This window comes from Coptis chinensis, chromosome 6, assembly GCF_015680905.1.
Source record: "Coptis chinensis isolate HL-2020 chromosome 6, ASM1568090v1, whole genome shotgun sequence".
NCBI classification, from domain to species: domain Eukaryota; kingdom Viridiplantae; phylum Streptophyta; class Magnoliopsida; order Ranunculales; family Ranunculaceae; genus Coptis; species Coptis chinensis.
The window spans coordinates 32,668,531-32,691,116 of record NC_141461.1 but is presented as its reverse complement, the minus strand read 5'-3'; the positions used below and the strand labels follow the sequence as shown (position 1 = coordinate 32,691,116).

General features: G+C 37.9%; 2 protein-coding genes and 1 long non-coding RNA gene across 4 annotated transcripts; 2 read left to right on the top strand and 1 right to left on the bottom strand.

The window, feature by feature from the left end:
- Positions 1-219: 219 nt before the first annotated feature.
- SIC (hydroxyproline-rich glycoprotein family protein) lies at positions 220-12,312 on the bottom strand. Of its 2 annotated transcripts, XR_015198653.1 has the most exons (4): positions 11,921-12,312; positions 10,658-11,560; positions 10,377-10,504; positions 220-735 (listed from the first exon to the last, which is right to left on the bottom strand). XR_015198653.1 is itself a non-coding variant. In XM_086566017.1 (3 exons), exons 1-2 carry the CDS (start codon positions 12,174-12,176, stop codon positions 10,659-10,661), a joined length of 1,158 nt encoding a protein of 385 aa, XP_086422143.1. In that variant the 5' UTR covers positions 12,177-12,312; the 3' UTR covers positions 10,103-10,504; position 10,658. The 2 variants fall into 2 exon arrangements, 1 of the variants encoding a protein (XP_086422143.1); XM_086566017.1 differs by lacking the exon at positions 220-735 and having other exon boundaries at positions 10,103-10,504.
- On the top strand, positions 794-2,866 carry LOC147492623 (uncharacterized). Its single transcript, XM_086567563.1, has 4 exons — positions 794-1,459; positions 1,540-1,655; positions 1,738-1,927; positions 2,048-2,866. Exons 1-4 carry the CDS (start codon positions 794-796, stop codon positions 2,864-2,866), a joined length of 1,791 nt encoding a protein of 596 aa, XP_086423689.1.
- Positions 12,313-12,505: 193 nt separating the features above from the next.
- LOC147492621 (uncharacterized) lies at positions 12,506-14,313 on the top strand. Its single transcript, XR_015198654.1, has 6 exons — positions 12,506-12,837; positions 12,960-13,017; positions 13,093-13,193; positions 13,594-13,689; positions 13,784-13,877; positions 13,985-14,313. It is a non-coding gene; the product is annotated as an uncharacterized LOC147492621 (long non-coding RNA).
- The last annotated feature ends 8,273 nt before the right edge of the window (positions 14,314-22,586 follow it).

Sequence of the window (22,586 nt, the reverse complement as noted above, 5' to 3'; positions counted from 1 at the left end):
GATGAGTATTCAAAAGAGTGTAAGAAGTGAGGTTCATCCTAGATTGTTTGGGCTTGAATGATGGGAGTTTGAAGAATAGAAGATAAAGTTTTTATCTTTAGGACTTGTGTTTTTATTTAAGTTATGAAGAACATTGAAAACAAAGTTAAAGTTGTTGAATGATTGAAAGAAACATAACTTAAAACAAATAAAGGAGGTTGATTGATTGAAGAACTGACACAAAGAAATAAGATTGATTGATTGATTGAAAATGTAAAAACAATAACAATATTGAAATGAAAGAAATGAAGAACAATCAAGTAAAAGACTTGAATTGAAAAACAAGAAAAATAAATCCTAATGACACTAGATTAAGTCTAGATGCATTCTCTCTCCCTAACTTTTGGGATTATATACCCCTACTTTTGCCTTTTACTGATTTGCCCTCCTCCATTACTTTTGAGACACCTCACACTTCACTTTTGCTTTTGTTTTTCCTTTTGTTTTATGCTTTCTTCTTGACCAAGGTAGGTTTTTGAGAATTCCATATTTTGAGAGAAGGGCCTCCATCTTTGGTCTTCTGAGTTGAGGGCTTTGACTTTTGACATTTGACTTTGACTGTTGACTTTAACCGTTGACTTTGACTTTTTCAACACTTTTTCATAGCAACTTTGGTTTTCATAATAAGCATGATTAAGGCTCCTTTAGGTACTAAGACGCAGCTTTTATGATAAGTGATCTGAAATTCTCTGTAACCTGAAAAAGGCAATAAAAGCTATGAGTTGTCTATCCATTAAGCGTAAGAAGGGTCATAATGCAACAATATAAGGGTAATAAAACGTATATTTGGGAGCTGATCAGAGACACGCCTATGACTGTTAATGATGGGGAAGGCCTAAGTGAACCTGATATTGAAATGGATGGAATGGTTGATGCTACACTATTCGGTGCGAAAGAACTCAATTTAGAAAACTTACATCAAGGATATGATCCTCTTCACTCTCCCCATAGTCTAGAGACACCACCTAAAGTGGATGTAACTCCTCCTCATGTGACGCTAAAGTTTGTTCCTCCTAAAGTAGGACAACACTACCCTACTCAGGATGATCTTATAAAAGACATGAAGTCATACGCAATAGCAAACTTGTTTGATTTGCGTCGTACGAGCACTTCTCCTCACAAGGTCTATATGAAGTGTAAGTCTCCTGGTTGCACATTTCATTTGTTTGCAAAGCCAACCACTGGTTCTGATATATGGGTTATTATAACCTTCAGAGAAGCACATACATGTTCACAAGATCAAGCAATTACAACTAATGCACAAGCCAATGCAAAATGGGTTTCAGAAGTTGTGAAATCGAAACTTAAAGACAACATTGATATGGCACCAAAACATTTGCAATTAGAGGTAAATAATGCACACCAGATAAATGTGTCGTATAAAGTTGCTTGGAAAGTGAAAGAAATTGCAATGCAAAAGGTGCCTTAGCCATATCAGCAAGTGATGAACTCAACAGTAGCAATAACTAACCTATGTTCGTTTGGCTTTTTTGCTTGCAGATAAGGAGAAGTTTCAATCAGTCGTACCAAATGTTGCCAAATTATTGTAAAGAACTTAAAATAGTGGATTCAAATTGTTTCATCGAGCTGCTAATGTCGTCCGCCCCTGATCACAAGTTTGAACGGCGTCACTATCCGAGCTTACAAAAGATGTCTTCGTCTATTGATTATGATTAATGGCACTTTTATGACAGGTAGGTACAAGTCAGTCATACTAACTGCTATCGCGGCTGATGGTGATAGCCACGTGTTTTCAATTGCATTTGTCATAGTCCCAAAGGAAAATAATGGCCACTGGGATTGGTTTCTGGAAAAGTTGAGAGACCTTGTTGTTGGGACTGAGCAAAACTTTGTTCTTCTCTCTGATAGGCATGCAAGCATTCTTCAGGTCGTGCCTAAAATACTTCCTAATGCGGTTCATTGCTTTTGTGCACAACACATTTCAAATTGTGTGACTAAGTAAGAGACAAAAGGGAAGGTAAAGAGAGCTGCTGAAACTTATGAACAGGCAGAATTTGTAAGATTAATGAGCCAGATTTACTGTTGCGATGACAAAGGTTATGCAAAGATTGTTAAGATTCCAAAAGAGTCGTGGTGTTGTGCTTTTGCTAAAATGATAAGGTATGGCATTTGTTACACAAATCACATAGAGAGCTGGAACAAGATGATACTTCCAGAGAGAGCTATGCTAGTGACATCTCTTGTCAATGGTATCAGGTTGAACATAATGAAACATTTCTATGACTACCGGGTGATGGCGTCGAAGCTGAAGACAAAACTGACCAAATCAGTCGAGGATGTGCTCATCTCGTCGAGATATATGAGTAGGCCTTTCACAGTGGCAAAGGCAAGTGAGCACGTTTACTCTGTGCAATCAGTGGACCGTACTGACACCATAGACCTTTTGGAGAGGACTTGCAATTGCGGTTTCTTTCAGCATGTTGGTCTTCCTTATAGCCATGCTATGAAGGCAATCGATGAAGGTAAGCTATGTGCATATGAGTTTTGCATGCATTGGTACACAAAAGAAACGATGATGGATACATATAGGGAGAAGTGGACACCATTAAGAGGAAAAGAACAGTTGGTTTGGGTTTATGATGGCATCATCATCCATCCACCGGTTGATGAGATGATGCCCAGAAGGCCACAGAAAAAGAGAAAACACTCTAAAGGAGAGGGAGTCCCAGTGCAAAGAAGAAAGTGTACGCGTTGTGATGGTCTTGGACACAATAAGGCAAGTTGCACGGTTGCCAGTGATGATGCTGAGTGGATTGATTTTTCTGCTAGGATTCCATCAGATTTTGAATATGAAGAGTACATATGATCTTCCTTTTAACCAATCACCAATAGTGGCAGCTAGTCTCAGCAACTTTGGTTAGTTTGAAATTGGCACTTGCAGTTGCATATAAGTCAGTTTTATTGTTACCTCTTTGGCTTTACTTCGGAGTTGATATTTTGGATAGTTTTGGTTGGCAATTTTGGTTTCATAATTTGGTTTATAATGAACAGACGCCTTCTTGTAATATTAATATCAGTAACTATTATAGTAACGTGGTCAGTCTCTAATGGATAGCTTCTTTACAAGTTGGCTAACATCATCAACACTGCCTTCTATTTTCATTTTAACTAGACCATCAATGGTGACTTTCAACTGGGTTTCTTTTGTCACCTCTGCTTCACTAACAGGTGCTTTAGCCTTATGTGTCCCTTCACCTACTAGATCTATCCATTTAAAACCGTTCCATGGTTTGGCCCTGCATGAGAGATACCTTCTTCCCATGCTATATGGCTTCGTACTAACACCATACCTCATATTCATTTTTTAGCATAGAGGACACTACACAGTTGATCTTCCAGTGGTCAATTTCCCCACACTCAAAATAGTTGCCATTGTTGGTTGATGATGAACCAACATTTGTATTCTTGGTAGAATCCCCCACCCATTCCGAACGAGAAAAACAAGAGAAAGAGAAATGGGATGGAAGGAAGGCAACCTAGTTTGTACTTATAAAAGGAAAAACATACTATTTTCCCACCCAAGTGGTGTTGGCGCCAAATTATTCCCACCCAAAAAATTTTCCGCCTAAACTATATATACACAAAGGTTTGATGAAACAAAATATTCCAATAGACATATTGCATTACAGGAACTATCATCAACAAATTCCATAAAAACACTTCACTAAAAACTTAACTCATCAGTCCAACATAAACCCTAAAAAATAACAACAAGGCATAAAGGCATGAAGCAATGAATGACAAATTCGACGTTGATAATATTAACAACACCATAGACACCATCAATTCGAAATAAAAATGTTGGAACTAACATATTAAAATTAGACAGCTATCAGCATTTATGCCAGAATCAACACCACACAAAAAAGTTATCTATTTCACTAAACACAAAATAGAAGAAGTAGCATCCACCAAACTCTTCTCTAATTGCTCTTGTTTGCTTTTTGAAATAGTATCTGGATTCAACCCACAATTAATTATATCCATTCCAATCCTTTTGCTCATTCGATAGGGTTGCATTTCTATATTGTTTACTTCATCAGGCACACCCCTCAGAAGGCAGTCTAGATAAGCTAGGCAAAAGAGGCCACAACTATTTGTATCTGGTTGTTAAGTAACAGCCACAAACTCATGAGCCCAAAGGGCTCCCAAATCATGAGGTGACAATGGATCAACATACCTCATGACATAAGTAAGGCAAGTCTCTATAGCAAGTTACTCATCAGAAACTTTCTTCAGACTAAGAGAATCATATGTGTACATTTTTCTCTTTGAAAAATTGTAGACTTCAAGAACCCAGTGGCTACCTTCAACTTGAAGAGGAATGATAAGACCCTTTGCCCTGGATGGGTGTGCTTGATTTCTAAGCCTTCCTTTATAAGGGTCTAAGTACTCTTTAACAACTTCATGTGGATGATACACACCACTATCTGCTTTGTCATCAGGAGTTGCACCACTGAAGGTTTGGTCTTCCATCTTCTTCTTAAAGTTCGTATACGCTCTGTTCATGAATTTCTACATCAACAAAATCATGAAGTAGTTCATCAATAAGGTGAACTATACAAAACTGTGAAAAAACCAATGAGATACAACTTACAGAAAAGTATACATCCTTAATGATAGTATATACTTCTTCTTCTGGAATGTCATTTTCCTTACAATGTTTGATGTACCACCTGATCAACAGCTTCACATATATGGTGATCACCTAAGTCATAAATATGTTAGTTGTGTACTGACCTCACTATCTACCTACTCTTTTCCATGCAATGAGATAGACTGGTTGTATCCAAACACTCTAACATCTAAATAGTTTTGTGGATTCTACAACCTTGTAAAAATCTTCCAATAGTACTGTAGTACGAGGAGGTCACATTTGGTGGTGGTTTTCTTGATAAATGTTTTGGCCAAAGCAAACTTGATCAGCTCATCACATTCCTTCAATTTTTTCTTCCCATGACTGACCTTGCATCCCTTGCCTTCTCTTCTTTCTTCTTTCTTCTTTCTTCTTTCGTGTGTTTCTTCAGTTTTCTTTTCCATTTGACTATGTATGCGTAGCACCACATAAGGGACCACCATTTCCCCCTCCACAGCATTATCATCATCTACATCATTATCATGTTCCCCCAACATCACAACATCAACTTTAGATTGCACAACAATAGTTTCTTGCTGAATATCCACCTTAGTAACTTCAGCGGTTGTGGGTGACAATGCAGGCAAGTCAGTTATGTCATTACTGGTAGAAAGTAAAACAAAAAATGTGACCTTCTCCATTTTAGAGTTAAGGATTTCTTCCCCATCAATATTAACATCATCATTGGATGGAACATCACCATAAGGTGTAAGCAAGGGACCATCACCAGTAGAAATGGCTAAGGGACTAATAAATGGAACATGCTCAACAACAACTGTAGTACGAACTAGGACTAGGGGACTTTGGCCAACCATAGTATGGTCATTGAATCCCTCCCCCACATTCTCATCAACAGGCTCTCTCACACCCTCTTCTAGCACTTCATTGCTCAAAGACTCCTCAACCACATCAACAACCCTTTCTTCAACCTCCTCAACAACAAACTCTGGAGCACCTTCATCATTATCATAAGGGCCTTCATGTTCAGGTTCAGGTTCTTGGAAAAAATCATGTAGTCTTCCCCCATCACCTAGTCATCATGAGGAGTCTTGGGTATTTCTTCACTAATATCTCTCAAAATATCAGGTGCTGCAAAAAGATCAGTTTCACTACTCTCTCCCTCCGTTGCTTCTTTTTCATATTCTTGAACAACATTTTCATCTCCTTCTTACTCGCCTAAACCAATCAAATTTCTTCTTCTTTTTGGTTTGTCAGCTTCCTTGCTCTTAGCCTCCATTTCTTTTCTTTTCTCACTGACTTGACATCTTTTCAAATTGTTTACCTTTTGCTAGCCTTTACAGCCTCTACTTTACTTGACCTTGGTGGCTGGACTCTCACTTGCTGCATACTTTGTTTCTCTTCACCCCTCATCCTTAACATTTTAAACCCCACAGATATTGTATTCTTCTCAAGAACTTCACTGACGGGTACAACATCCACTCCTCTTTTTCTATTTTATCCAACCTCATTTGAAAAATCAAATGTAACTTTCTTAGAGGATGATGACTTCCTCTTAGAAGGTGGGGATGATGACTTCCTCTTATAAGGTAGTGTAGACACAACTTGTTCCACAACTGCTTCAACTTTCTTCTTAACAAATCGTGTAGTAGGTTGTTTGACAACATTATCAGCATTGGAAGAGCTTGATATCCTTCCCCGTGTTTTCTTTGTTCTTGGTCCCTTCACTATCCCCTGAGATGATGATGGTTCACCCAATCCAATTTTCTTCCCACCCTGTAAAACCCCTTGCAGTATTGTATCCATACATGTCCTAATTTCAGACTTGATCTCATTCCAAGCCACCCTAAACTTTATTCAAAAGTTAGTTTGAATAAGTAAACATATGTGTTATCTAATATATAATTGCTGGTGTATCTTATGAGTTAGCACAGAACTAACATAGAGTTCCTGATATATCCAGTTGCAGGACCTATCTTATGAGTCAACACAAAACTAACAAAGAGTTCCTGATATATCAAGTTTAAGAACCTATCTTATGAGTCAACACAAAACTAACATAGACTTCCAGATATATCCATCTTAAGAACCTATCTTATGAATCAACACAAAACTAACATAGAGTTCCTGACATATCAAGTTTAAGAACCTATCTTATAAGTCAACACAAAATTAACATAGACTTCCTAATATATCCAATTTATGAAGCTATCCTGTGAGTGAACACAAAACTAACATAGACTACCTGATATATATCCAGTTTAAGAACCTTTCTTATGAATGCAACAAATATCAAGCCATTAATAAGGCAATGCTGATGTATCCAGTTGAAGAATATAATCAACAATGCAGAGTTTATGATACAGACAACATATGTCAAATAATAAATAATGCAGAGTTTGAATGATATGCTTACAAGGCCTTTCAATAGATGCACTTTGTCTCTCGAAGCATCTCCTCCAAAACCGATCGCGGCCCGGTTGTGTGGCCCGTTGGTTGAAAGCCACCTTCATTACATCTTCATTCATTTCTTCTTCTTCAATATCCAAAGTGTCAAAAACAACAACCTTACCCTTAAGAGGCTCGAGCTTTTTCTTCCAGGTTTGGAGATGTAAGTTCTTAGGAGGCAACTGATCTCAATCAAGTATTCTTGGGAATTTGCCATTCAATGCCTTACAAGCCCCAAGAGAAGGGATGTGAAGGTATGCTCAAATATCAAAACAAATAACACAACCATAAACTGCAAAGGAGTCCTTCTCAGCTAACACATTTTTGTAAATATCATCCAAATAGTACTCCAACATCTCAAAGCAAGGTGTGCCCCATGGAAACTGATCAAAAGCAATTAGGTCCTCTGCAAGATCAACATACCTTCCATCTACAGTCCTAGAATATCCAGGAAGCACAACTTGGAGCAACACATACAACCTATTAAGGCTAAATATATCACTTTTATCTTCACTACCACTAGATTTCGCCACCACTAAAGCATCTAATATTTTTGTCTCAATAACAGTGTTTCCTTTAAAAAACCTAGTACAAAATTCTGATGTGTTGTTCTTCACGTCAGTGGTGTAGAATGAGTTAACAACAGAGTTTACACTAAAACCCATAATCAATGCAACATCACTCTTCTTGAACACCAAATATTTGTTACCAATCCGATAGCAAAGTCTACCAACTTTGTGGCTAACTATGGCACAAACAAGTGTAGTTGTGTGCATGTTTTTTTGGATTTGCAAAAAACTTCAAAAACAGGACTTCTCAAAATCCTCCCTTTCTTCCTTACTAAATCCACCAAATAATTTTTGCATTTTATCTAATGACATTCTACATGTCAAGTTAAGCTTCTTCATTTCTCCACCAATAATTCAAACCGTAAAGGAGGGTTAGAATATGGAAATTAGAGTGAAACTAAAAATCAAGGTCAATTAGGGTTTCCAAATTGAGGTTCACTAGGACGATTTTTCTCCCCTAATTCCCAATTGATTTCTTTAAGTTTTGGTTACTGACACGGGCCAAGGTCATTTCCCGCCACATGTTAAACGTCATTTCCCACCATAATAGTAATGTCCATGTTGATTCCTCTATCCAATTAATAAATATATTCCGACCCTAGTAATATTAGCAACTCTCATATACATTGTCTATATAATTAATACAAATAAAATTTAAAAAATAAAGGAAATAACTGGGTTGGTGCTTGCCATTAAATATCATGAAGGGTGAAATATGCCGAAACATGTTTGCCACTAAATATCATGAAATAAACAGTTGAAAAATAGATTTGTTTGCCTTTAAATAAATAAAAGGCCTTCAATAAATAGGGGACACATGTCAATCTTCACATTTCCCGCCAAAATAGTGATGTTCATGTTTCTCTATCTAATTAATAACTAAATTGTGGCCTTAGGACTATCAGTAACTCTCTTGTACATTGATAATTATTATTAATTAATTCCATTCATTTATAGAGTTGCATGCCCTGCAGTTGTATACTTGCATGTCCTCTAGTATACCACCAAATTGCTACGAATCACATTTGACAAAATTCGCTTCATATTCCGATTGGTCTTCGGCTGACCCTTGGTTTTTGTGTTTGTCATGATGACCATTTACAATACAGTAAGGTAAGGTAAACTAACCACCCCACTTAATTACGCTGCCTTGTTTCCCGCAAAGTTTTATCTTTAGAACCACTCTGGAAATAACAATGGATAACAGTCATCTCATCATCTCTCATATTGTAATCTTTTCACTATTAGCAACAATCCCATTCAAATGTTTTATCTCAATTTCTTTTAATGCCTCTTCCTAGATTCCCTGATTGGTCGGGCAGTGAAACTACTGATTATTATTCTAACGAGGAGGAAATGTGGGATACATATTCCACTGATGATTACAACGAAGAAGAAGAAGAAGACGATTAAAGGATGTGGGACCCTTATTATGATGGGGATGCGCCTTAATATATGTGGGAGGACCAAGACATGGCTAATGGTAGTTCAAGTTCAAGTGATGGTAGCTATGGTGATGATGGCGACGAGAATGAGGAGGACGAGGGCGATGAGGAGGACGAGGATGATGAGGAAGATTAATGTGTAGGTTTTGTTACTGTGTTCAAGTTTATGCTAGTGTGTTTATGTCTTGTTAGAATTTGTGTAGGTTTTGTTCCTTTTGTTGATGATGGTTTTGGAAGAAGAACATGTCTATCTTTTGAACATTGTAATTAAGAACATGCCTTCTCTTTTGCTTTTGTTGAATCAGTTTTACTTTTGTTCCTTGTGTTGAATCAGTTTTAGTACCGTAATACATCTTAATTAATGTTATTTTTCTATGTTTTTGTAGGTTTTAATCTCTATGTTTTTTTTATTAAAAATATTTTTTTGGTAATTAAAATATAAACAGTCTTAATGTAAACCCTCCATCGTAATTTTACGAATCTCAATACATCAAAACAGCAAATGCATTCATGACCGTTCATTTTCATCTGCTCATCTCTAAGATAATCTATGATATCTTTCCACCCACCCATCAAATCACTTAAAATCACTAAAATCGTTACTAAAACTAGACAGTGTGTTGCAACAGATTTACAGGTCCACGTGGGCAATCTCAGAATATGTCAAGAATGGCAAAAATGTCCAAAACTAAGTTGACAAGTCAAAATTGGAGTGGTTACTACTTGGAAACAAATTGACATTATGGGTTACTATTTAGGAAATTAGCCTAGATTATGTCATAAAATGGATTATCATAATTGTTGCCAAACGACCCCTATGTTTTAATAGAGAATGAGATAATGGTTTATAAATAATTTTACCAAACACATTTTTTTTATATGCAAAATCGATTATGATAATCATAATCAATTATTGGCCCTAAAATGGATTCTCATAATGGTTGTCAAACGCCCCAAATATGTAACTGATGCAGGACCACAAAATAGTCATAACACATCACATTTCTAGCACAAAATTCTTTTCTAGCAGTGACCCAAATCAGGTGCAAAACAAACTCAGATTTATACTTCGATATGGTTCTAGACCACTCCTAGCATGGCCTATACATTACATCAAACTAAACTCAATATCATCATTCCATTTTGCAGTAGAAACACCTCAATGAGAAAAAACTTATGACTTTTTCCACATCAGAAAGACTCATTTCAAATTTTCTTAACCAGTAAAAATATGCTGAGTTGCTCAACAAAATGAAATACCTCTGTATTAGCCATAGCTGGACAAATTCATTTGGCTACTGGCACCTAGCAATTTCTCTCTGAATAAGATTGTGAAGGCCAGGTTTTCCACTCCTTAAAAGCTGTTCTTCAAAATCTTCTTTGACACTCTGGTGAAGAGTTAAAAAAGGATTGAATGGACGTTAACTACTACAGTAATGTGACATGGGAAATTATATAAGGCACATTCAAAGGCAATTGGCAAAGAGCTAAATTAATTGAAACACAACGGAAATTCCAGCTTCAACCCTTTGGAAACCCACCTCATACAATATTTATATCATTATTAACCTCTTTCAAAGAGGCAGCCACTAACTCAGCAATAGATCCAGATGGAAATACAGTGGCAGCTTTTGGTACTATGTCCTTCCTACTGATTGATTTCGGAAGCCAAGAAGTTTCCTCTGACACAGTTATTTCTCTAACAACAGGTTTCAAAAACCTCCATGGATCTTCTAGCATGGACTTGTTGTAAAACAGCTCAGGGCTCTCTCGCGCCGAGACATGACCATGGAAACCTCGTCCTCTTCCGCCACCCCTTCCTGACCCAGGGCTGGAACTGCTTCCAAACCGGTATCCACTGCTTCTTCCAGCATTGGGACTAGGGCTACCTCCCCGTCCCCAACCTGGGCATCCCCTGTTGCTGAACTGCAATCCACTGCCTCTTCCAGAATATGGGTAGGGGATACCTCCTTGTCCAAAACCAGGGTTGGGACTGTTGCTGTATTGAACACCGTCGCCTCTTCCAAAATTAGGACCATCTCCCCGTCCAAAACCAGGGTTGGAACTGTTGCTGTATTGAACACTGTTGCCTCTTCCAGGATTAGGACTATCTCCCCGTCCAAAACCAGGGTTGGAACTGTTGCTGTATTGAACACCATTGCTTCTTCCAGGATTAGAACTATCTCTCTGTCCAAAATCGGGGCTAGGGAAACCACCACCAATAGGTGAGTTGGGTAGGAAACTACAACCACCTGTGTCACCTGGTCTGTTCCAGACAGCAGGAGGAGTTCCAAGTTGTTGAGGAAACGGTCTGGCCATTCCGATTGGACTTCTCCATGGACCAGGGTTGCTATAAGGGAATGGCGCTTCATACGTTCTTTGATTAGAGGAATAACTCTGATTAAACTGATGAGTAGGAGGAGTTGTATCAAGGTTCCTTGGTCCTGAATCAGTCGAAAAACAAAGTCATATACAAAATTTGTGTGAGCAAAATTTATAAGTACCAGATCAGACACTCATGTGAAGGTAACTACAAGTGATTATCATATCTTAAGCAAAACAGCATCAATCGGAAAGGAAAGGACCATATATTTATTGAAAAATTATAAGTCTATTGCCAAATGAACGAAAGCAATTGGTTAGTTTACGCAGTTAAAGTTCCAGGCACTTTCGACTACATATAGCTCATGGAAGGTTTTCATTAGTATTTTACTCTTCTGAGTACTATTATAATCATTAAAACAATAGAAATAAGAGGAACAATATAAAGATTCCTGAAAAACAGCAATAACACTAATGATTACCTGGTAATGGGCCGTAATTCGGTAAACCCGGCTCTAATTTCTGACTCTTTGTTCTATTCCCAGAAAAAGCTGCCATAGGATCTGTATAAAAATCAAACCTCGCAGGGGGTTGTGGGCCCGGCATATTAGTAGTAGAAGTTTCTGCCAAGGGATTGAAGAGATTAGTAGGAATTGTGGATGGGGCTTCTTGTGCATTAGCTGCTGCTGCTATTCGCATCGCTCTTAGTCTTTCTTTTCTGTTCTCTGATTCCTCCATCTAATATACCGCTGTTAATTCGAGTTCCTTTGCACGATGGAAAGCTTCCGTTGATTCAATTTGAAGAATTTGAAGAAAGTGGACCAGTCAGTCGGGTTAACGGTGACTATTAGGGCCGATATGACCGACCTCTCAATTGGATTGGTGTTTATTACTGCCGGACCCATATTGTGTTGGGCAGACCCCAAAAACTGAAACCAAGAAATGGGGCTCAGCCCCTTGGTTTGAATCCGGATGAGTGTAAACCCCTTTCTATCGGCCCATATCACATAACTTCCCTATTTATCGGCCCATATCACAAAAACTCCCTGCTTTCCAATAACAGCGAAATTCCAGTCCGATTTCTATTTCCTATTTTATTTTATTACCCATTTTACCTTTTTTCCATATTAATCAAAATTTCAACTAAGAAGAACACCGATTCATCTGGATAACACGATTTGACCTATTTTATTTCTCAATTGAGAAAAACACCGATTCATCTGCTTGGATAACACGATTTAACTTCCTTTGTAACGATTGGTTCTTTTGTTGTTTAATATTGTGTATGTTGAATATGTAGAAAGTTGCCGAAACAAAGGAGAAAACGAAAGAGATATTGTCAAAACAAACTGTTAAAATTGCAAAACAAGTTGAGGAACATGAAAGATTTATTACCAAGGTGTACGTGTGTTTGTTTCTTTATAGATTTTTTCTTGTTAAAGTTTCGATTTTGGAATTGTTTGGGTTGATGGGCAAGCTTCAGATGGACTAATTTTGTTTGATGGTTTGTTAATTATGTAGGTGGCCCATCTATGTGGAGTTCTTGGCTTCGGCACATTTTGCTTCTTGTTGGGTGCAAGTGAGTAAGAAGTTTATTTGAAAGGAGAAATGTGTTTGTTAACAAACTATTTACTTGTAACTTTCCTAGTTTCAGGACCACAAGATATTTCGTATGTATACTGTTTGTTTTTCGTCACGTTCGTTCCTCTCCGATGGATATACTATCGATTCATGGAATGGCATTACTATCTTCTGGTGAGCAGTTTTATGTCTCAAGTAATTTGGTAATAGTGTACTTATTGACCTGCTTGGTATATTCTGAAAGTTCCATAAACTGGTAGGGAGTTCATCCAGAAAAGAAAATCTATAATTCCTGATACGAAAAGAAGTTCAAATTAAGACTGACCGCATCGTCATTCATCATCCTGCTTTTTTCTGAGTTTTATAAAGTAATTGTGTTGTACTTGTAATGATTTTGATAAGCTAGATAAGGAAGCCATTTCAAATTGTTTGAATCCTACTGTGACTATATGCAAAGAGTAGGCCAAACGTAGGCAAAAGTAGACAACAGATAAATGTTTATTGTATAGAAAAATACTATTTTATTTATCTAGGGATCTTAAATTGTCTCATGATTGCAATTGTATTTTTGTAGGATTTTTACTACTATGCCAATACAATTTTCTTGGTCATGCTTCTCTTGTTTCCAAGAAATGAAAAGTTTTTCATGGTTTGCTTCTCCTTTGCAGAGGTAGGTATACTGCCACTCTTTACACATCTGCTCTGTATGGATGATTTGCGTAGATCATGTTTTTGATGATATAACCTTCTAAATGCTACAACAGGGACCATTGGCGTGGGCGTTGATCGTGTGGCGATGTAGCCTTGTTTTCAGTTCTCTCGACAAACTTGTTAGTGTCTTAATACATCTTTTACCTGGTGAGTTCCTCTCTATCAAGCTATCTTTCTTGCTTCGAAGCACTCGGTTAGAGTTTGAAGTCTAATAATAAAAAGATGAATTTTTTATTTTTAAATTTTTTTATTAGGTTGGAATTAGAAGAGAAGCCAGCTATACTTGCAAATTCTTCAGATGCCGACAATGTTGGTTCTGATGATATTGTCTCTTTCGAAGGGATTGAGTCCAGAGAGAAGATCTCTGAAAGTGACCAGAGTTGTGAACTGAAATAGGACCCCTGAAATTCTACCTGCTGTAGAACCTATTCAAGCTCCTCTTTCTCGTCGTCCGGCTGGCCTTGGTGGCGCTGCTCCATTGATTCCTCATTTTGATGTTATATAGACACATTTTGTAAAACTATATTTATAGTCACTGAATTTTTATAGACGTTTTTTTGACATTTGAGTTCTAACCAGGTGACGCGGGTTATGGAAATATAAATTTACATATGCAAATATGAAATTACATATGTGCATACAAATTTACATATGCAAATATGAAATTTCATAGACATTTTTTCTGACAACTGACAGGTGACACAGGTTATGTAAATATGAATTTTCATATGTAAATATAAATATAAATTTTCTTATGAAAAAAAATTTCATATGAAAATTTAAATTTAAATAGGTTAAGAAGACTGTGTAATTTTATATTGTCATATGTAAATACAAATTTACATAGGATGACGTCAGCCCGGTTTGTCCTTAAGCCGAAATTATAAGTAAAGATTGATGACGTCAGCCCGGTTTTTACAGGGGTATTTTGGTCTATTTGGATATTTTTAAAAAATAGGTGGTTTTTATGGGTTAGTACGTAATGAGGGGGTTTTTATGTTGGTTATGTATCAACTAGAAAGATTAAACCCAAAATCTGAAACTAAAACACTTATTACAAATGTGTTATTGGTCCCAAAAGTTGTTTTGTGTTGGGCACCTCCCAGACCAAAGTGAATTTGATTTGTTGCAACATTTTCAGCCCTTCTCTTCTATTCTCTTCTATTCCACCATCAAAAACCATAAACCCTTAAACCCTAACACTAAACACTAATGGAAGAGCCCAACTCCATTTTAGAACATGAAGCTGACGAAGAAAATGTAATGCATCATGACCACATTCAAGAAGAAAATATAGAACAAGTTCCAAGTGACCCCATTCAAGAAGAAAATGTAGAACAAGTTCAAAGTAAAGAAAATAGAGGAATGGATGATGATGCATTTAATAAGAATAAGGTAAATCTAAATTAAACGTAATTATGCATGTAGTAATTATACATGTAATAATTATGCATGTAGTAATTATTGATGTGTACAATGATTATACATGTAATAATTATGCATGTAGTAATTATATATGTAATAATTATGCATGTAGTAATTAAACAACCCGGCTAGGTCGTTTGTATTTCACACCAAACAGTTTGGTCACACCGTCTGGACTGTGTCCAAAACGATGTGGCCATGTCGTTTGGCATATGGACTAAAAAAAACTTGCTGGTGTGGCCACACCGTTTGAACTTAGTCCCAAACGGCATGGTCACACCATTTGGACTAGGTCCCAAACGGTGTGACCATGTCGTTTGGGATTTGAACTTGGAAAAAAAGACTTGTCTGTTTTTTTGCCACTTGAACGGTGTGGCCACACCATTTGGACTTAGTCTCAAACGACATGGCCACACCGTTTGGACCTACGGTGTGGCCATGTCGTTTGGGATTTAAACTTGGAAAAAAAGACTTGTCTGTTTTTTTGCCACTTGAACGGTGTGGCCACACCGTTTGGACTTAGTTTCAAATGACATGGCCACACCATTTGGTCCAAACGGTGTGGCCATGTCGTTTGAGATTTGAACTTGGAAAAAAGACTTGTCTGTTTTTTTGCCACTTGAATGGTGTGGCCATGTCGTTTGGGATTTGAACTTGGAAAAAATATGAAGTTATATTTTTTAGAATCTCTAACGGTGTGGCCATGTCGTTTTAGGATTTGAACATAGAAAAACACAAACAGTGATAAACGGTGTGTTTGTGGCATTTGGTACTTAAGCCAAACATCAATTAACAACTGTTCTTTATTTAGGATCCTTCGGTGTGTTTCGAGAACTCTGGAAACTCGAATGACATAGATGATGTTCAACCGCTTTCAATGGATACAACAGAAATATTTACTACGGAAGAGGTACATAGTAGGCATTGTTTTCACTTGTTTTTATTTTCTAAATGAAATTATATTAGTTTATTGATTGTTGTTTTCTTCCATATCTTTAGGTATTTCAGACATGTAATGATGTAATTGGTTGGGCAACTGCTTGGAGAAAACAATGTAATGTGGTTGTGGTAATTGGGAAGTCGCATAATGCTAACGGGAACCGAGTACCAAGGCTAGATTTAGATTGCGAGAGTTCGGGCGTGTATCGTTCACACAAAAAAGCAAAGAAAGCTAATAAGAGAAATACAGGAACCAAGAAACGTGGATGTCCATTTAAGTTAAGATGTATTTTCCAATGCGGCACTGTCGATAGTTGGAAAATTGTCGTTCTTAATAGTGTTCACAACCATCCATTGGTGAAGACCCTTGAAGGACATGCATTTGCTACTCGACTGACTATTCCACAATTCGAGTTCTTGTCAGAGATGACTCAAAATGGAGTTAAGCCTAAAGAAGTTTTGATGTCCATCAGACATAGGTTTCTTGATAACCTATCTAGCATATATCAAGTCTACAATGCCAGGCACAAGGTGAGAACATTGGATATGAACGATCGCTCGCAAATGCAGAGATTGCGTGAGCTATTAGCAGAAAACCATTATTTCGAGGAGGTGAGAGAGGATATGAATACGGATGAGATAACAGGATTGTTATGGGCCCATCTGGACGGTGTTAAAATGGCTCGGACTTTTCCAAAAGTTTTCATCATAGACGTAACCTACAAAACCAATAAGTATCGGTGGCCTTTTGTACAGTTTGTGGGGGTGACTTCAACCTGGAAGTCTTTCACGGTCTGTCAAATGTTGCTCCAGTCCGAAATAGGGACAGACTATGAGTAGGTTTTGCGTTAGTTTAATGATTTGCTGGGTGAAGAAAGGCCATCTGTGATCGTGTCTAACAGGGACTTGGCCTTGATGAGTGCCCCTGATATTGTGTTTCCTGACGCGCACAAGCATCTCTGTAGATGGCATATCTCTATGTGCGTCCTTCAGAAATGCAATGATTTTTTTCCCACCACATAACTTGTAGATAAAGGCCAGTTCTCGTGGAACACTGTAGTAAAATCGAGGACTGAGGATATCTTCAACCATAGAATTGCTGCTTTGGAAAACACTATAGGGTTGAGTACTCCAATTTTGTTAGTTATCTGCGAGAGACTTGGTTACCTTACAAGGATCGATTCGTGTGTTGTTGGACAGATCAACACATTCACTTTGGGAGTACAACGACCAATAGAGTCGAAGGGTCTCATGCTCAGGTGAAACGTGTTCTAGGAAACACAAATAGACATGATTTTCTAAGTATGTTTTACTTGATCCACCCAATTTTAGAGATCCAGCTGTCTGAGATTAGAGGTACGTTTGAGAAGAGTCTGATTGTAACCCAACACCACCACTGGATTCCTTTATTTCTTGAACTCAGAAACCTGGTCTCAAGAAAATGTTTGGACTTGCTTTATGAAGAACTAGATACCTGTGTAAGCCGTGCTGCTAAGGACTCTGAATTCATTTGTGGGTGTTATTTGCGCACCAGTCATGGATTGCCATGTGCTCACGAAATCATTGAACTTCAAAAGCAAGAACGTTCCATATCTTTGAGTGCTATCGATCCCTTTTGGAAAACTCATGCGCTTTTTCCAAGTGTGTCCGGTGGGTGTTGGTCCCGATTGTAGACCTTCGATGGATATGTTTATGAAAAGGTATGAAATGGCTTCCCGCTAAGAAGAAGAGGGGTTATGGTTAGGAAACTTATGGAGATTGTTGTGCCAGAAAGTACATGGCTAGAACCACCTCATGAGGAGGCGAAAACCAAAGGTCGACCTAAGGGTAGCTGCAAGAGAAAGCTTCCAACTGAGGATGAGAACTCTTCAAAGCAAGATTCATCTAGTTTTGAACATTCCCAACGTGAGCATGAAGAGTGGGTCTTGTCGTAACAATCGGAATGTACGCCAAATTCCAAGCCTTCTCATAAAACACCCACACCATCGAAATACGCTACTCCAAACCCACCTACAAAGAAGTCTTCTCCGAAACCACCTTTGCCACCAAAAAAACCACACCACAGAATAACTCTTCTCAAAAATCACCTTTACCACCTAAAACAACCACACCACGGAATAACTCTTCTAAAAAATCACCTCAAAATTTAGACATTGGCATCCTGAGGGGGCCAAAACATTACGGTTTAGATATTCCAAAAGAACTGCACAAATATATTGTTAAAGTGGATAACCCTGTGGGTGATGGCAATTGCGGGTATAGAGCAATGTGCATTGCACTAGGAAGAAGTCAGGAAGAGTGGTCGTGGATGAGAAATGAGTTGTTACAAAAACTTAATGACAACCTCCCCCTATATTGTACATTGTACACTCACAGTGAGATTAGGTACGTGAAACCTACAATTTCCCATGAATGCGGTTAGGCACCCCCTGGTAAGTGGATGAGCATGCCCTTTGCTGGATATCTATTTGCTTTGAGATTTAATGTCCTCCTCGTACATTTAGGAAGTATGTACTGCCATCTTATTTTGCCACTGAGAACCCAAGCAAATCTTGAGAGAGTAAAGAAAATGTTGGGTACCGCTTACGTACAGGGATGTCATTTTGTCCATGTTGAACTTGTTGATGATTGTCCGGTTCCAAAACCGATGTGAAGATGGCGTAGAGCTTGACACTTAATTGCAGATAGTTGGGATACTGCATTACAAGCAAGACAAGCGTAATTTACGGTATTGAACATTCCCAATTTAGTATTGGAAGACGAGCACACTAATGATGGGTCCGAAATACCAATAATAGATGTTGACTAAGAATAAGTCTATGTAATTAATGTTCATGTGGTTGGAATTGTAATTTGGTTTTTGATACAATTTTCTTAAATTTGATGGTATTTTTTTGTCGAATTAATTGTATGGATGTATGTATGTTTGTTTGATTTTGGAAAAAATGACTTTTGGGATTTGAACTTGGAAAAAACGACTTGTCTATTTTTTTGCCACTTGAACGGTGTGGCCACACCGTTTGGACTTAGTCTCAAACGACATGGCCACACCGTTTGGACTAGGTCCCAAACGGTGTGGCCATGTCGTTTGAGATTTGAACTTAAAAAAATGACTTGTCTGTTTTTTTGCCACTTGAACGGTGTGGCCACACCGTTTGGACTTAGTCTCAAACGACATGGCCACACCATTTGGACTAGGTCCCAAACGGTGTGGCCATGTCGTTTGAGACTAAAACTTGGAAAAAATGACTTGTTTGTTTTTTTGCCTCTTGAACGGTGTGGCCACCCCGTTCAAGAAGCAAAAAAACAGATGTTTCGTGTTTTGGCAAAAAAACAGATGTTTCGTGTTTTGGCAATTTATCAATGTTTTATACATGGCATATTGGCAACAAGAACTCGTGTGAAAATTTAATTCATGTAAGTTCCATTGTGTAATGCATGTGTTTGCTTACTTTTGAATGGAAAGGACGCATCTTTTCAAATAGGATTTACAGATTCGTTTTTCAGTTATTTGATCAGTTTTTCAAAAAGTTGTAACTGAAAAGGTTTTTGATAGACAAACAACTTCTCTCTCTCTGTTCAGTCTTCTTTCAAAAACATGAATCTTTCAACCTGAAGCAAACTCACTCTTTATATTGCCTCATTTTCTCCACTTTTGTTGCTTTACAAACTGTTATAATAACAATGGCTTTAAGAGAAATGAGAGTGGAGAAAGTGAAGAAGATATTCCAAAAGTTTGACAAGAACAAAGACGGAGGACTCAACACAAAAGAAATGTCATCTTTGGTAATCTCTGTAAACCCAAGAGTTTAATTCAGTGATGAACAAATCACTGCCATCCTTGAAGAAGTTTTCAGAACTCTATGAGGAAACTAAACACTAGCATGCACACATAAAATTGAGAACTGACAAACAAACCATTCACATAAATAACCAGTAAATAATTAGAACTTAGTTTAACATAACCAGCAAGAGTAACTTACATCATTCTCTTCCAACACAAGATAAAAAGAGGTAAGCTACAAAATATAAAAGATTGGCTAAAAAATTCATTTCCATTAATCTTAATACTCTAAACAGCTCAGTTATCAATCTCTCTTCAACTTCTCTACATAAACACTAGTACAAGACAAACCAAGGATCGAAATAAACATCATCAAAAGACTGCCTCTATAACACACTTCCAACAAGACTTCCAACAAGACTGCCAATGCTCAACACACTAAACCCTAAACTAACCAAACTCAACATTGCTAAATCCAATGCTCCTTAACGATATTGTCCGCCAATGAACTTGCACCGGGTCAAATTGTATGCCTCCATGAACTCGTTCCGTGCATCGTCTGGAATCGCAGTCCCACCCAATTGCAGGCTTTGATTGAGCAAACAAGAAATTTCATCGACGACGGGATGCTGTCCAAATTAAAACGAAAAACTACATTAGTATATACATTTACATTTATAAAATACCAAAAAAAAAAAAAAAAAAAAAACTAACTAACTAACGTTGTAAAGTATTAACTCACCAGATTATGATATGGAAGACTCTGTAGGGAGTAGTGATTAAGATAATCAGGGTTTATCATTCGAATATGACTATTGTTTTCGTACCAACTCATGTATCTACTAACACACTCCTATGGATAAGACGGAATGGGTCCTCGATGTTCAAGTTGTATCAAGTGATTCTGCCATTTACTCCAGTAGGAAGACACAATATTAAATTTCACATCGTACCCGCTTCCGGAAGTAGTTCGCATCGAGGTCTTTGGTCTTGGGGGATCTAAAGGTACAAACTGCATATGACCCAACTGACGCACAACCCTCGAAACATTGTACTGCTCGACATTATCAAGAAAGCATATAAATCCCTCGAAAAATGCTATTTCATCCACCGGCCGTATAGCTCGGACTTTAGCATAGGGATACTATTCAACTTGTCAAATAGCATATGATCGAGGAAATTAATCATTAACCACATACTAATAATATCAATTAATAAATAAAACTATTTACATACAAAAATGCTTACATCGGTACAAGTCATATTATCAATCATCGCTCGGGTATGCTTCAATGCAGCTGTTGTGCTAGCATAAAAAGACTGAGTAACTGAGTACCTATGACTACGCGACATGCTTAACTGATAGTCCCCGTTTGGGAATGGCCTGAACACCGGGAAGTACTCATAAATCCATGCCTAGATTAATATAGATACCCAGTTAATATTGTAATAGATAGAAAAAATTGACCTTGAAAAGAAAAACAAAAAAACTAATACATATAGGAGAGTGAAATAGCCTGAAACACCCTTCACCTTGGCACTTGTGGCAGTCCCAAGACCCCTGTACAAGTAAGCCAGTAAGACAGCACCCCACGCGTAGTCTCTGATCTCGGCAAATTTCATAAGCAGTCTCAGATAACAAACGGGAACTGCAGTTCCATACGTGTCGGTGAAGGCGGTACATCCAAAGAAAAACAACAAATAAGCTCTTACAGCAAACCGCAACTCTTTTTGGGTTGACGCCTTCTTCACAACAATCCCATTTTTATCCCGTAAATCTTCATCCATTACCTTCCCAACAAACTGCTTCATCAAGAAATCCATCCTAACTTTGGAAATGAATTTATTGGATTTCATCTCTGCATCTATATTGTCCATGGGTATGCCAAGACCTTGGTGGAGGAGTTTTTTTGTCTGTTCCAGGGTCAAATCAGTGTCCCCAGTCACTACTTTGCCTCTGATCGGAACTCCTAAGAGTTGGGAAACATCGTCCAATGTGATTGTCATCTCGCCCCACGGCATATGAAACGTGTTGGTCTCTGGATGCCACCTCTCCACAAACGCAGAGACCAACACAGGATCCTGATGCCTATATACACCTAAGACCAGAGCACATAAGCCGGTCCTTTGAAGCTCCACATGAAAATTAGAATAGTCTGAACACTCTCTGACGATATCCCATTGTACCAACTTGTTTAGGTGCCCATGACACTTCAACACCCCTCGCTTCGCCTAAAACAACAAAAACTAAGTATTAATGTATGCACAAGGTTTTGTAATACAAAATTTAAATACTAATAGACAATATATAATAATATTACCTGCCCCTCCCAAATATCGCGAGCCACGTGCACCGCATAGTCATATAACAGATGTGACTCACGAGGGCCACCTCCATAAAGAACCTCTCTGGATCTCCAAGTCATTGTTGGACTTTCTCACAATATTCACTAGAGGTACAGGTACAGGGACTTCAGGGACTTCCTTGTCATCCTCCTCCTCCTCATCCTCCGTGTCCTCCTCTTCTGCATCATCAACACCCTCTTCGTCATCTTCTTCACTATCATCTTCTTCACCATCACCTACAGCTACACTCTTCCCACGATCCATAGTTACATCATCTACATCTACATCTTCATCTAAATCTAAATCTAAATCTACATCTACATCTACATCTATATCACTCATAACTGTCCGCTTTCTTCTCT